Source organism: Myotis brandtii, unplaced genomic scaffold (assembly GCF_000412655.1).
Source record: "Myotis brandtii unplaced genomic scaffold, ASM41265v1 scaffold274, whole genome shotgun sequence".
Classification (NCBI taxonomy): Eukaryota; Metazoa; Chordata; class Mammalia; order Chiroptera; family Vespertilionidae; genus Myotis; species Myotis brandtii.
Genome location: NW_005360425.1, coordinates 2,444,330 through 2,459,769, shown reverse-complemented (window position 1 = coordinate 2,459,769; position 15,440 = coordinate 2,444,330). Strand labels below are relative to the sequence as shown.

The 15,440-nt window shown below is 51.5% G+C and overlaps 1 protein-coding gene across 2 annotated transcripts in view; it reads left to right on the top strand.

Annotated features, from left to right (window-relative positions):
* The window catches only part of GRIK3 (glutamate receptor, ionotropic, kainate 3), a 212,981-nt gene that overhangs the window by 133,050 nt on the left and 64,491 nt on the right, over window positions 1–15,440 (top strand). For both annotated transcript variants that reach the window (XM_014541556.1, XM_014541557.1), the window contains exons 3-4: window positions 8,958–9,215; window positions 13,444–13,625. In XM_014541556.1, the coding sequence (XP_014397042.1) occupies window positions 8,958–9,215; window positions 13,444–13,625 (440 nt within the window). The remainder of the gene's footprint in view (window positions 1–8,957; window positions 9,216–13,443; window positions 13,626–15,440) is intronic.

Below are 15,440 nucleotides of genomic sequence, written 5' to 3'. Positions count from 1 at the left end.
CCAAAGCTATCTGCTGCTGGCTCTGTTTATCCACAAAGCACCATTGTGGGTAAACATTTCAGCATAGAAGAGCAGAGAGGTATGGGCTTGCAGCAGGACTGCCTGGATTTGTGATATTAGTTGTATTACCTTAAACAATATGTGCCTCAGTTTTCTCATCTACAAAATGGGCACAACTTTGTGAAGTGCTTAGATCCATGACTGGCACGTGGGAAGTACCACATTGGACTTTGCCTTTATGACATTGACTAACTTGCTCTCCACATGCTGAGCCATCAAGTCAGGGGCCTCACTCCTACAAACACTTTCCTACTGCTGGCCCTTGGCCCTCCCACCCTGCTTCTCCTTGCCTTGTGCACTAAGGTTTGAAGGGTCCCTGACATTGAAAACAGCTAATGCTGACACTTTTGAGGCCATTGCCCTGAGTCTCAAGGCTAACCTGCACCCAGACTAGAGGTACCCTGCCCTCTGGCCACCCCCCACCCAACAGCCTCAAAGAGTGGTTCATCGCCCATCTCCCCTCTCCTATGCTGGCATGCCCTCTGCTCTGGCCATGTCCTCACCACTCCCTCCCCAGCATGCCCTGTAGCCAACACTGTGCAGTCAGGTATCCACCTCCCTGCTGAGAGTTCGTGCTGGCGCCCTCTGCCCGGCCTTGTCCATATAGAAATGACTGAACTCAAGGAAACTGCTCAGTGAAAAGGTCAGGACACGGAACAAACGCCTGGAGCCAGAACACAAGAGGCCCACGTGGGCAGAACCACCCCAAAGGGCTAAGCAGAGTCTTCTGTCCATTTTTTCTAAAAACCACTAAAATAATACAATGACTGTCTAGTGGTGCACTTGCAGTTCAGTGCAGGAACCTTCTCCAGGCAGCAGTGAGCCCGGGGCAGAGCTCCAGAGCCTTCTGAGGCACTTCCTCCAGTAGGAACGTCCAGTCCTGCACGATGCAGAACTGCCGGGGGTGGGTGGGCAGGCCCGAGATGGAAACACCCAGCTCAGGAAATCTAGCCAGACTAGTGCAAGTGACCAAAGCCACAGCCCCTCTCCATTCCACACCAGCTCACCTGACTTGTTTGCTTAAAACCCTGGGTGGTATGTCCTACCTTCTTTCCCTAAATCATCATTGGAGCCCATGTGGGCATGTGCAGTCTAGCCCCAACATGACCTTCCAGCCACATCCATACTACTCGCTAGCTCAGCCTCTGGGTTCTAGCCATACCTGCCATCTGCAGGTTCCAGGCTTCCTCCCACCTCAGGGCTTTTGCACATGCTATGCCCTCTGCTTGTAATTCCCTTTCCCTTGTAAGTCCCACCTCTGCACTTCCCTTTGTCTAGCTAGCTCACCCTTCTCTCAAACCTCTGGGCCTTAGGGCAACCCTTCTCATGCCCCCAGATAAGGTCAGCTCTCCCACTTCTATCTTATAATACTCTGGACTTTTCTTTCACAATTCTGAGCCCTGGGGTGTGTGCGTGTGCATGCGTGTGTGTGTGTGTGTGTGTGGTTATCCATCTCTTCTGCCCTTTGCCTTTTCACTGCTGTACTTAGCACCATTGCTCTGACTTCTGCTCCCACGCACTAGTTTTGCCTAGTTTTGACCTTGACATACATAGAATCTTTTTTGAGTCTTGCTTCTTTCACCCTATGACATATCTGTGAGATTCGTCTGTTGTTGAATCTTTTGTTGAACTTATTGTTCTTCAGTGTTGCATAGCATTCCATTATACGAATATACCCCAGTTTTTCAAAATAAAAAATAACTGTTGGACATTTGAGTTGTTTCCATTTGTGGCCGTAGAATAGCACTGTAGGTGTCTCTTGGTGTACCAGTATGCACATTTTTTGTCAGATGTGCACCTAGGATTGGAAGTGTGAGAATAACTGTTGGACATTTGAGTTGTTTCCATTTGTGGCTGTAGAATAGCACTGTAGAGGTGTCTCTTGGTGTACCAGTGTGCACATTTTTTGTCGGATGTGCACCTAGGATTGGAAGTGTGAGCCATAGGATGTGCAAACAGCCCAACGGCTTTCCCAGGTTGCCGCACCGATAGGCACTCCCTCGGCGGTGGATGGCACTCGCCTGGCTCCACATCTTTACCAACTCTTGGTAAATCACTTTTCTTTTCACTTTGGCCTCTGGGTGGTTTCTGTAGTAGGCATCTCATTGTGGTGTTATTTTGTATTTCCCTGATGACCAGAGAGGTTGGGCATTTTCTCATATGCTAACAGATCATTGGAATCTTTTTGTCCCTGGAGTGCCTTTTTGAGCCTTTCAACCACTTTTAAAAATCCAGTTGCCTGTCATTGTCTTATTGATTTGTGCAAGTCTTTGATAAATTCTGGATAAGAGCCCTTGGTTAAACGTACATGTGTATTGCCTATATCTATGACAGATGACGTTGCCTGTTCACTCTCTTAGCAGTATCTTTGGAGGAGCAAAGTTCTTCATTTAAAGAAGTCCAATGTATTGATATTTCTCATTATGGTTAATGCCTTTTGTGTTCTGTCTCTGTCTGTCCCAAGGTCAGGAAGACATTCTCCTAGTTTCTCTGCGAGAAGCCCTCTGGTTTTGTCTGTCCTGGTTAGCTCTGTGATCTGTCTCAGATCAATGTCTCCTGTCTGGTGGAAGGTAGGGGTGGAGGTGATTTTTCCCTGCACCAAGCTGCTGGGAGTGAGGACTGCTTCAGCTGCTTGGGAGGGCTCTGTGGAAGTATCTACTGAAGCTAAATGTGTGCCTGCAAGGATGTTTCTAGCCACTTTATTAATAGTAGCCAAAAGTGGGAAATAAAGACCTCCAAGAGCAGGAGAATGGAAAGATTTGGGTATAGTTATACAAAGGTATTAGAATCAGCAATAAAAAAAGAACAACTTCTTGCTATGCCCAACGTCGTGAATGAACCTCACAACTGAGTGTATAAACAGTGGTTACCTCTGGGGGAGGGAGTAGTATACTACTAGTAGTAGGGTATTAACCGGAAAGGGGCAGGGAACACCTTACGTGTTGGACATGTGCTATATTTGATCCAAGTAGTAGTTACATGAGTACAGTTCTATGTAAAAATCCATAAAAGTCTGTGCTTAAAAATGAATGCACTTCACTATATAATGTTGTTATCTCAATTTTTAAAAAAATGAATAGCTCCTCTCTGCCTTCACTCGCCCTCCATGTCCCTCTGATAATATGCCAAGGATGGACCCATGCTGTGGTTGGAAACACCACTCTGACCATAGAGGCATGCCTGCTGTTTGATCACGCTCCCCACTGGGCACCCTCCATCCCTTGGGGAGCCCTTATTCTGTGATCTTTATTTTTCCTTTGATCTTTGGCTTTTTTAAATTCTCAGGAGCATCGTTAGGCCTCTTCCAGGGGGGTGATGTTGGGCCTAATTCCGATGAACCCAATGATAACTCATTCTCCCTAGGCAGGGGTGCCTGTCTGGATCCAGCCATCCCAGGCCATGCGGGTGCGGAGATGCAGAGGCATGGAGCCTGGCTCCGCCTGCCCTGCCAGCTCTGGTCGAGTTAGTACTTCCTTCCACAGAGGCCCAGGAAGCCTTTCCCCATTAAAAGGGACTTCCACTTATTGTCTTTATTTTTCGATGTTTGGTGGGGAATTAAAAGATAAGTGACTGCCAGGCGGCGCCTGAGCCTGCAACCCAGAGAGCGTCTGTGTTTTCTTCCGAGCCCGACCGGAGCGGGCCTGGAATCGACCCAGCACTCCCCAGGCTCCTCTGCCTTCACTTATTCTCTGGGCTGCTCAATTCCTTTTAAGACACAAATTGATTGGGATAATTTTTGCTATAACTACAATTGCCATGGAAAGGAGGAGGGGGAAGTGCATTCAGACTGTGGACTCCTGCAATGACTGTGAACCATTGAGTTACTGTAAAATGACCAGAAAATGGATTTAAAATTGAAGCCACAAATAATGTAATTACTGCAGTGTGTTCTCAGGGCTGCCAGAACAAGGGTTGGCTGCTGCCCTGGAAACATCTGGAAATAAAGCTGCTGCTGCTGCTGCTGCTGCTATAACCCCTGCCATGGTCCCTTGGAGAAAACAGTGTTCTTCCAGACTGGGAGATTATTAGAGGGTGGATAGAACATGAAGGGAACAAGAAAAGGGGTGTGAAGAAAGGCCAAGGAGGAGAAATAGGTGAAAGGCAGAACTGATGCCTCCTGCCACCCAATAGTGAGATCTAATCACTACATCTCTGGCAGAATGAAACCCAGTGTGGTCATCATCACATCAACACCACTGTCAACACCAGTGCACCATCAGCACAGTTACTGTCATCACCATCAACAATGGTTTCATCTCCACTCTTAGCCTCAACACCTCCATCACCACCCCTACTGTCATCATCACTATCGCTGCCATGACAGCAGCATCTCTATCATCAACAATCTCATCTTCACTAACATTAACATCATCATTTCTTACCATCATCATCTTCAGTTACAGTCATGGCATTGACATCTTCATCATCACCAATCTTATCAACACCATCAAAATTTTTATCCCCTTCCCTCTTATCCATGTTTACATCGCCATGATTATTTCTACCATCATCATCACAGTCACTGTCATGGCATTGACATATTTATCACCATCTATCCCATCATCATCCTACCATTATGTCACAACATCATTGTTACCATTAATTCCACCCTCATTAATGGCATCACCAGGATCAGCAACAGCCCCACGATATGGTCTTCATTGTTATTACTATCATTACAGTTACCTTTACCATTATCACTACAATCAATGTCAAAATCCATTGTATAACTATACCCCAATCTATCCATTCTCCTTCAAGATCACTCTAACAATCCTCTACATCATCATAATTTGTGGTTGGTCTACTCTCCCCTACCTGAGTCAAACAGGGATACCCAGACCTTGGACCTGCAGGGGGCCATGATCTAAGAGGTTGAGCTGGATGAGGGTGGGGGTGAAAGGGCGGCATTTGCCTGCCTGCCTCGAGACTTAGATCAAAGGGGGAAATCAAAAACACAGATTCTGGGAGGTGGTAGTGAGAGGAAGTGAGACACACAAGTCATTTGACTAAGTCATCAATCGGAAGGTCCTTGAGGGAAAAGAGAAAGAGTAGAGACAGGAGATGATGGGATGGAAGCCAGGGATAACAGGGGACAGCTAGAAGGTTTAAAACAAAGGCAGGAGGCAGAGCATTAGAGAAACCTGCAGATTCCATCGGGTTCCCATGACCTCTGGCTTGGGCAAGGAGTGACCAGACCTGGACAGCTGTCACTTCCTCACTGTCACCATCTTCTCCATGTTGGTTTCCAGACTCCGTGGCTCATACATGGTCTCTTCCCTCAGGCAGCACCTGCTCTTAAGGGGACTAAGTGGTGAGAGCAGACACCCACACACCCAGACAGCAGGAGAACAACATGAATGGGCAGTGAGTATAGGTCAAGGATCGGCTTCCTTGGGACAAAGGAACAATTTACCAACACACCCAGAGTTCCTATTTTTGAAGCATTTATTATCACTGGAGTTTGTCTCTCACACAGTCACCACACAGAGTGCTGCTAAAGTGTATTGACTCTAGGGTGACAATAACAGGGATTTGACCTCCAGTCCCACAGCTATAGGAGCACAGGAAGGCACCAGGAGCCCCACTGTGCATCCTCTCCCGAACTTGGCATTGGCCAAGAGGAGTCTTGGTGACCCAGGAAATGCTCTCTGTACAGGCCCCACTACTTCCCATACAGGATTGCCCTGTCCCATGTTCCAGATAGTTCTGCAGACTGCTAACAATCACCAGCCCACCTCCCAGAGTGCAGTGTCTTTTATGTAAGCCATGAATTGCATTCTCTTGTGTTCTTAGGGGGAAATATTTTCAGGGAAAATAAACACTTTATATACCAGAGTAATATCTCCTATTCCCAGGAAGCAGTGAAGGAGGAAGGAGCACATCAGTGGAGAGGGAAAATACTCAGAGATCACACATTCTGATTGATTTGAAACTACCCTGTATCCCTGGATCCATTGGTACCACCCTTAGGCCAGGCAAGAGGGTCCTTTCCCAGGGCTTGTGCTTTGGAGATGCTGCCCTCGTCTTCTTCTGGTCGACATCTCCTCCCAGAATAGGAGTCAGTGGGACCAAGGGGACTTGCCTATTAAGACCCTGTGCCCTGCCCCTTTAATCTTTGCTCCAAGTGTCCAGAACCCTGAATTTCCTGCCCAGAAGCCTGCATGAGCCTCTTCCCTGAGCTGCCCCTACAGAGAGGGAGCCATGCTGCCATGGTCGCATTTGTAGACCCTATCTAAGGTGACATGGGAGAGGTGTGGACAGTCCCTTATGATACAAGGGGGAGCAAGTGGTCAAAGAGAAGGGGACAGGATGGGGGTGGTACCACCTCTCCCCACGTTACTGCATATGATAAGTCCCCATCCTCACTTTCCAGGATGTTCTATCCTGACTTTCCAGGTTGTGTTGAAGGCATGTTGTCAAGTTGGGGGTGGGGCAGAGCATGTTTTAAGTAACAGTTTGTCAGCTTATAACATTTAACTATTTAGCCATATGGTATATGGGCCTCCATTTGTACTCTGTCCCTGGGCCCTACAGATGTTAGGGGCGGACCTAAGGCCCCTAGTCATTCCCAGAGGCCCTTGAGGCAGCCAGGGGTTTCATGAGCTCTGTGCTGAGGGCTTACGTGCATTATTCCCAGAGGCCCTTGAGGCAGCCAGAATGCATCTGAATCCACTGGGTATCCATGCACTCTGTCTTGCCTTCTCCTACAATCATCTTATGTTCATACATGTGCATGTAGTTCCTTCTCATGGCCATAGACTGGTGAGTTTGCTGATGCTCTTCAGTTAGGACTCTTCTGGTTGCAAGGGACAGTAACCAAATCCTAACAGGTTTAAGCAAAATGAGAATGTATTGGTTCATGTCACCAAACTCCAGGCTTCGACTTGATCAGGGGCTCCTATTTCTTTCTCTGTCTTGGCTTTGCTCATCTCCACATGGACTCTGTTCACAAACAAGCACCACACTTTTTTTGTACAAGGTGGCTACTGTACTCCAGATTTTACCTCCTTCCAGATCCAGTTACAGAGGGATGTGCTCCCTTCCCAGTGCCTGAGGTCTCATGGCATCCCATTGGCTCTGACTGGTCATATGACCATTCTCTAAACCAATTGCTATGGCCTGGGGGAGGTCAGCCTAGGCTCTAAGTCCCTAGCCCACCCCTCATGGGTTGGGAGTGAAAAAAGCAATGGAGCCCAAAGGTAAAATAGGGACAGTTTCCAGAAGAAAGGGCAGTGGCTCCTGGGGAGCCCCCTCGCCCCCGCCAACTCCATGGCCCTGAGAGGTTCATTTTATGGGTCTTTCAGGCACAATCCTTGTATGAGCCTACGTCCCCCTCGGAGCCCCAGCTGCCCTGGGTCTGCTCAATTCACGCTGTGCTGTGCCCACTGCGGTTTGGCCTTCCCAGAAGCATCTGCTGTCTGATCTGCCTGAGCCCTTGGGCCTCCCCCAAGAATGTGAACTGTTTGAAGTCAAGGATTCAGCATTTGTTCACTCAGCAGATGTTGATTAAGCACCGACTCAGATCAGGCACTGTTTAAAGCACTGTGGGTACAGCAATAAACAACATAGATCAAGCCCTTGCCTCCTTGGAACTTATTATGTTCAAGTTGGAAAAGAAGTCAACAAATGAACAAGACCTCTGGTGGTCTTTAATATATAAGTAAAGCAGGGAATGGGGTTAAGGGACTGTGGCTGGATGGGACTGCTATTATGGGTTGGGGAGTGATGCCTCTCTATTAAGACGCACAGACACAGATACCTGAAGGAAAGGAGGGAGGGAGTCATGTGGATCTGAGGGAAGAACAGTCCAGCCAGAAGGGACAGCAAGTGCAAAGGCCCTGAGGCAGGAGTGTGCTTAGAGTGTGTGAAGAACATCATGGGAGCCAGTGGGGCTTGAGTGCTGTCAGAATAGGAGGGAAGGATGGGAGAGGAAGTCAGAAAACTAGTGGGTGATGTTGGGGACAGGGGTGGGGAGGGGCTACAACAAATAGGGCCTTGTTGGTCACCATTAGGACAGGCTTTTACCTGAATGGAACAAAGGAGTGATGTCATCCGCTCAGGTTGTGAAAGGCTCCCTCGAGATGCTGAATGCAGAATAGATGGTAGAGCGGGTTTCTGAGGAAGCTGGGACCAGCGAGGGGCCTTCTGCAGGAATCCAAGTGAAAGATGACGATGGCTGGGATCAGGGTAGGAGTGGGGAGAAGTGGTCGGATTCTGATGTATTTCAAAGATGAAACAACAGGAGTTGTTGCTGGATTGGGATGTGGGATATGAGAGTATGAGAAGAGTCAGGATAGAGCCAGGGTCTTTGACAGAGGGCACGGGGTGGGACCGTGGAATTGCCGTTTACCAACATGGGAGAGGTTGGGAGGAGAAGAGGGGATTGCGTTTCAGACACATTAGGTCTGAAGTGCATCACAGACAACCGAATGGCACTGTGGAGCGAGGGGGGAGATGTGCAAGTTGGATTTTAAGAAACAGATTGGGGCAGGAGGTTTAAGTGTAAAAGTCACCCGCAAGTAGGTATTTTATTTCTATTTGTTTCTCAAGTTCCCACCCAGAACAGGGCATGATACAGAGCTGGGGATGCTATGACGATGAGGACATCAGAAGTCATCACTTCTGTTTCATGAGCTCTGTGCTGAGGGCTTACGTGCATTATCTTGTTCAACTTCCTATGAGCCCGTGAAGCGGGCACGATTGCGACCCTGGTTTCCAGATGAGGAAACGGAGATTCAGAGAGAGTGTCAGCCATCCAGCCTCAGAGGGCTGCAGGGGCTGTTTGCCCATGTGTTTATGAGACCATCAAAACCATGGCCCCGGGGCCCCGGGCCCCAGCTGCCTGACCAGACCCAGCACTGACCCCTGTGCGTCCTTCCCTCCCTCTGCTGCAGCCTGTGACCAGCTGGCGCTGGGCGTGGTGGCGATCTTCGGGCCATCACAGGGCTCCTGCACCAACGCCGTCCAGTCCATCTGCAATGCCCTGGAGGTGCCCCACATCCAGCTGCGCTGGAAGCACCACCCGCTGGACAACAAGGACACCTTCTACGTGAACCTCTATCCTGACTACGCCTCTCTCAGCCACGCCATCCTTGACCTGGTTCAGTACCTCAAGTGGCGGTCGGCCACCGTGGTCTATGATGACAGTACAGGTGGGTGGCCAGGCCTGACCAGGCTGGGGTTAGGGTGCAAGGGAGGCAGAACCCTGGGATCGGGCTCCTCACTACTCGCCCAACTCGGCTGCCCCTGGGGAAAGGGTCCCCTCTCACCCTCCAGCTTCACTCAGTCACATCGATGTTTGTCCCTGCTCACTCAGCCCTGTGCACACCCACCACACGCCCACTCACCCAGCCCCAGCCCACCTCGCATCTGCCTCACACCTTCCCACCCATCCGCCTCCACCCAGCAGCATGCTCACATCCGCACTCAGCACACTCGCCCCGCTCCTAGCACCTGCACCCACTCCTGCCCAGCCACGCCCACACCTGCCTGCTTTCTTACACTCACACGTTTCCCTCTGTGCAGGCGTTGAACTCAAACCCTCCAGTGCACGTGCACCGGCTCTGATGCTTACTAGCTGGGCAGCGCGGGCCTGTTTCCTCTCCTCTTTCCTTCCAAAGACTCAAGTCCCAAATATTTCTTAGTCCCACCTCTTAAGAGAGAGTGACCTTGGCAGGTCACTTAATCCATCTGGCCCCGCTCTCCACACATCAGGCAAGAGCTGCGGTATCCGGTCTGGAAAGAGCCCTCCAGCTCTCAGCAGCCTGTGACTCAGTGTCAGCTCGATTACCTCCGCATGCGGAGTGGGAATCAGACACTCAGGAAAGACATTCCGAAGTTGTTGATTTTCCTCGGGATTTGACCACCATCTATTGAGGTCCTGCCATACCCAAAGCACCAGGCAGAGGATCCTGGAGGGCAGGGACCCCCACCCCTCTCAGGGCCTCCCACACTAGTTCTCTGCCATTGAGGGGCGCTCCTGCCCAGCTCCAAGTCACCCCCAGTGTTTGTGCAGCCTGTAGGCTTATCTGTCTTTACACACCACTGTGAATGGTTGTCTTTGAGCCTGTCTCTCCTTCCAGACCATGAACTTTCTGGGCCTCCAGGATTTAGCACAGGGCCTGGTACAACACAGATGTTTATAAAGGTTTATTGAACTGAATTGAATTGAATTGAATCGAATCGAAAATCAAGTTGAAATAAACTATAATTAAATGTTATTAGGAAATAGTGTGCTGGACACTGGGAAGGAAGAAGAAATGAGGATGCAATTATACCATCTTATTTTGAGAAGTTGATCATGTTGCAAGGGATTACCCTTGACTGGTTCCTCCCAATCTCAGGTCACCTCATGGGACTGGCGCATGGTCACCCAAACAAAACCATGGTTCTCTCAGCATGCTAGAAGGGGTATACCAGTTACCTATGAACAATACAGATGCTGCTTGTCTTATGATGGGTTTATGTTCTGATAACTTGGTCTAGAAGCCAAACAATGGGTCTCTAGTTTTGACCCCATTGCTAGCATGCTGTGAAACCTTGAGAGGGTCACTTAACCTCTCTGGACCTCGGTTTCTTTATCTGCCACATTGGGACAGAAGCCCCTAACCTGCATGCTTTCTAGGACAGGGAGACGGGTAAGTCGGGTAATGAATGCGGAAGTGCTTTGTAAGTGAAAAGCATGATCCCAGCAACATGATTCACTGCAGATATTTATTCCAACAACATGATTCACTGCAGATATTTTGAGAGAGATTGATTAGGGAAGCAGCCAGGAAGGAAAGCTCATCTCGGGCGAACAAAAGAGCCTCGTCTTCCGCTGGGTTGGCCGAGACGAACCTCTGGGCTCCTTCGGGAATACACTGATGGGAAGGAGCTCTGACACTTGCTGCTGGAGAATGTGGGTCACCGACTATTACACGGGGCATTGCACCTGCCTGGCAGGAAGACTCTGGTGAGCTCTGCTCCAGCACCCAGGCTGGCCCCGCCCTCCTGTCCTGGGTCCCCAAAGCCCATGTGCCTGCGGATGCTGTGCGTGAGTCTGAAAACCGAGCACATGGGAGCACAGTGTGCACTCTGGGTCTTGTGGGGAGCAGGTGCGAGCAGGCAGCATCCGTCAGCCAAACGAAGGGGTTCTGAGATTCACTCGGGTGGAGGGGAGGCTGGGTGTGTGTTTATGGGGAGCTGTAACCCCCCTCCCTCCTCTGCTGAGGGCCCCTGGTATCCTCACCCTCTTCCCCATCAAGTCTGGTATGAGGAGGCCCTGGGCCCCTATGGATCCAGCCACTCAGGACCCCCAAGCCCTCTCCCAACCCAGCCACCTGGATCTGAGGCCTTCGGGGGGCTGGGCACCTGATCCCACAGCCGTGGCAAAGCTTGTTTGGGAGGCTTCGGTCTCTGGGTTCTATTTCTGTCCTCCCCAGCGCAGTGACATGAAGGACACCAATCAGATCGCTTTCCTGACTCCGGCCCTCAGGAACGGGAATGAGAGGCTGAACAGACCCAGGCGTGTGTCCCCGAAATAGCTTTGGAAACAGGGGCTCTCTGTTGGAAGGCATCTGAAGTGGGCTGTCCGTGGGGCAGGGGGAGAGGGGGGTTGTGTGGAGAGCGTAGGAAACTGTGCAGACAGGGGACACTGTGACAGTTAATGGCAAACTTTAATCCAACACAAACTAGCTTAAGCAAAAAAAAAAAGGGGGGGGGGTTGTTGGCTGTTGTAACTGGAAGTTGAGTAAATTTAGCTTCAGGTACTGGTTGATCCAGAGGCTTGAATTGGTATCATCCGGCCTTACTTTCTCCCCGTTTGGCCGCTCTGACTCTGCCCCGTTGGAATCCTTCTCGGGTCCCATGTGGTGACTCCCAGGCTCACGTCCTCCTTGTTTGGAGTTGAATGGAAAAGGGGGCACATCTCACCATTTACTCTGGCACTGGACGTCACTCTGAGGACCAGCTGGGGGCACCTACCCTCTCTAAGCCCATACTCCTGCCTGATTGGCCAGGCTGGGGCCACATGCTGAGCCTTGGAAGCTGGAGATGGGTCCTTCCTGGTCAGATGGCCTGAGAGAGAAGGGGGTTGTTCCCCACAGGAAAGTCAGCGTGTTGTCATGGGGGCGTGGAGCGCACTGAGTGCACAGGGCAGCCGGGACTCAGACCCCGAGCCCCGAGTGTGAGCAGGGGGCCAGCAGGGGGTGGTGGTGAGTAAGGACCTGCTTGGGCCCCTGGCCTGATGTTGGCTTAGCCCCTCCTGGCATTGGGGTTGGAGGGAGAGAGAGCAGCCAGCAGGCTTGCTTCCAGGCTAAGCAGAGAGGCGTCAGCAGGAATGAACCTTGAAATAGGGACGGAAATGAACTTAATTAGACCCATGCAAGCCATTTGTCTCTAGGAAGTGACATTTAGTTTTCCCTGGAAGTCCCCACATTAAGTGATTTTGCAAAATGCTCAGGTGGAGGATGGATTTTTCAGTGTGGGGAGAGAAAAACTAAGTCAAGCTAATTATGGAAATTTGTGTTGATGCCATTTAAGTGCCAGGCCCTGGGCTAGGGGCTGTGGGGACCCAGCCCCTCATGTTAAAGAGTTTGGAGCAGGACTAGGGGCATGAGATGAGTCCAGAGGAGGCTAATCCTGAGGGAGAGGCCACTGAGTTGGGGGAGGGGAGATCTTGTCTGGACAGAACAGTAGGGGTAGGCTTCGTGGAGGAGGTGGATGCATTGAGCTTGGAAGGATGGGTTAGGTTTACCGAGGAGTCTGCCCTTGGGGGTAGGGGTGGGGGTGGGGACTGGGCACAGACACCACCTGGACCTACCCAGTCCCACTGTTGGTACAGTTGAGTGTGGAGCTGCCACTTGTGCCTGCATCCTGGAACAGGTTGCTAAGTGTGTTTAAGAGAATTATGCCCCATGTCTCACCATGTCACAGGGGGGCAGGTTCAGGCTCCATCAGTCTCTACATCCATTCTGGGTTGGAAAGGAGCAGGTGGGCGTGGTCAGTGAGAATCTGTTGTCCATGCCTACTTTTGAATCCACATATGTGTATATGTATCTGTGTGCACACATGTTTATCTACATGTATACACATATATTATCAGCCCAAGCATATGCCCTGACTGTATCAACATGCTTGTAAGCATATGTTCATATGTGCACACACATCTGTGTGCATGTGCAGGTGTGTGCAGTTGAGGGCACATCTCTGTCTGAGGTGCTAGTGCCTGTGTCTGGGCGTGTGTGGCTATGACCATGCTCATGCACATATCTCTGGGGGCCACGAGTCCCTGTCTGCAGACCTGTGGCCACGGGCGTGTATATGAACGTGAGCCTGCAGATGCCTGTTGCTGTGTATGCATGTGTGCACACATGTCTTTTGTGCCCCGTGGTCTCTCAGGGCTCATCCGACTGCAGGAGCTCATCATGGCCCCTTCGAGATACAACATCCGCCTGAAGATCCGCCAGCTGCCCCTGGACTCTGACGACTCACGCCCGCTGCTCAAGGAGATGAAGCGCGGCCGGGAATTCCGCATCATCTTCGACTGCAGCCACACCATGGCTGCCCAGATCCTCAAGCAGGTGCGCGAGCGCTGGCCAGGGGATGGCTACCCGCTTCCCCCACACTCCTTCCCCAAATACAGGCGTGATATCAGCCAGATCGCGGTTTGACCCCCAGTCTGCCTCTTGCTGGCTGTATGGGCCTCTCTGAGCTTGTTTCACCAGCAGCCAAATGGATACAGTGGTCTTTACGTCCGACTTGGTGTGAGGATAGACTATGACGATGGATGAGGAGCCACAGGGTTGGCACATGAAGGGTGCGGAGTAAATGCTGCTTTCCGGGCCACCTCTGTGCCGGTGGGAGGCCCGGGCTGCAGAGAGGGGCCTGAAGCCTCACCGGTCAGAACCCTTCAGGAAGCACCGAGACCTGGGAGTCTCGAGAACAGCCCCCAGAGCGCCTCACTGCCTCTTCCCGAGACTGATCCCCATAGCCCGGCATTGGTGGTGCTCTCCCATAACTAGGTGTAACGAGGCTCCTCCAACCATCTGCTCAGCTCGGCAGTGACGGTGGGGAGGAGATTGGCTCCCAGTCCTGCACGGGCCCCTGGTGCTGGACACAGCCCGGTGTGGTATGCTGGGAAGGAGAGCCAAGCTTTGCCAGACCTCCAAAGAAAGAAACACAAGTTGCCCACAACCCCTCTGAGGGTGCCCCAGGGACACCAAAACACTCTGATTGGAGCCAGTGCTTTGTGGAAAGGGCAATGATGGGGTCCCAGAAAGCATCCCTGGTGATTGCAGGACATATTCTGGGGGTCCTGACACATGACGCCTCTACAGGCAGAGGGGAGGGAGGGGACATGGAGGATAGGGGAGGAGGTGCTGAGCAGGGCCTGGGAGTGGTTCGAGGGCTGGGCTGGGGCCTACGTGCCACCCTTCCCTTGGGCCCACAAGGGGTGCTCAAGCGAATGGCCGCCTCTGCCTTCCCCTGAGGAGGCCCCACACCAGCCTCCTTCACCTGGTGATGAAAAAGCTCATTGGAGATTCTGAATCCTTCTCCTGCCAAGAGCAAGCGGCCTGGTCATCCCCTCCTCCGTGGGTGGAGCGAGTGGTCCCTGCCACACACGGTCGTGGAGGGTTCAGTGAGATGGGGAAGGGAAGGGCTCATCCCGGTGCCGTCTCATGGTCAGCACTGGTGGGGGCATCTTTAAAGCCACCGTCTAGGAGACACCACTCCCCCAAAGCCCCTTAACCCCCACTCTCCCAGCCATCTGTGCCCAGGGCACCCCTTCTCCTCCTGGCGTGTGCAGCAATAATAAGGACAGTTGTGGCTTTGGTTTACCAAGGAGTCACTCTGAGCCAGTACCCATAGCTCCGCCTATACCGCCACCCTGGGAAGTGGGGTCGGTTGTTGTACCCAGTCCACAGGTGAGGAAACTGAGGCTCCCAGGAAGGCTGTGGGCCCTCGGTCACCCAGCCTGCATGTCCGAACTCACTCCCAGGTCGGTCCGGCTTGAAAACGTCTGTAATTTCAAATGAAGATTCTGGGCTCCGCTGAACACCGAGCTAAACAAAGATACGCGTGACTGCCTACTGAGGACTTCTCTGAGCCTTTAACCTGCGGGTGTGGGTTGTACATCCCTAAGAGGGGGCGAGAGTGGGTGGCATTTTCTAAGTGGACTTGACCAGTGACCGTCTTCGCTCAGAGCACTTTGTGGGCCAGCAGCCCAAAGCGCTCCATAGAAAATGCATTATGATCATTAGTGTTATAGATCACAGGCTTCTCATAAAATACATGCAATGTATATACTGTAGACTTCCCGGTGGCGTGGAGTCATTCCACAGCAGCCACGTGGCCTGCTGTGTGGTCAGCCCTTCCTGGGAAGAGGAGGAGGAAGA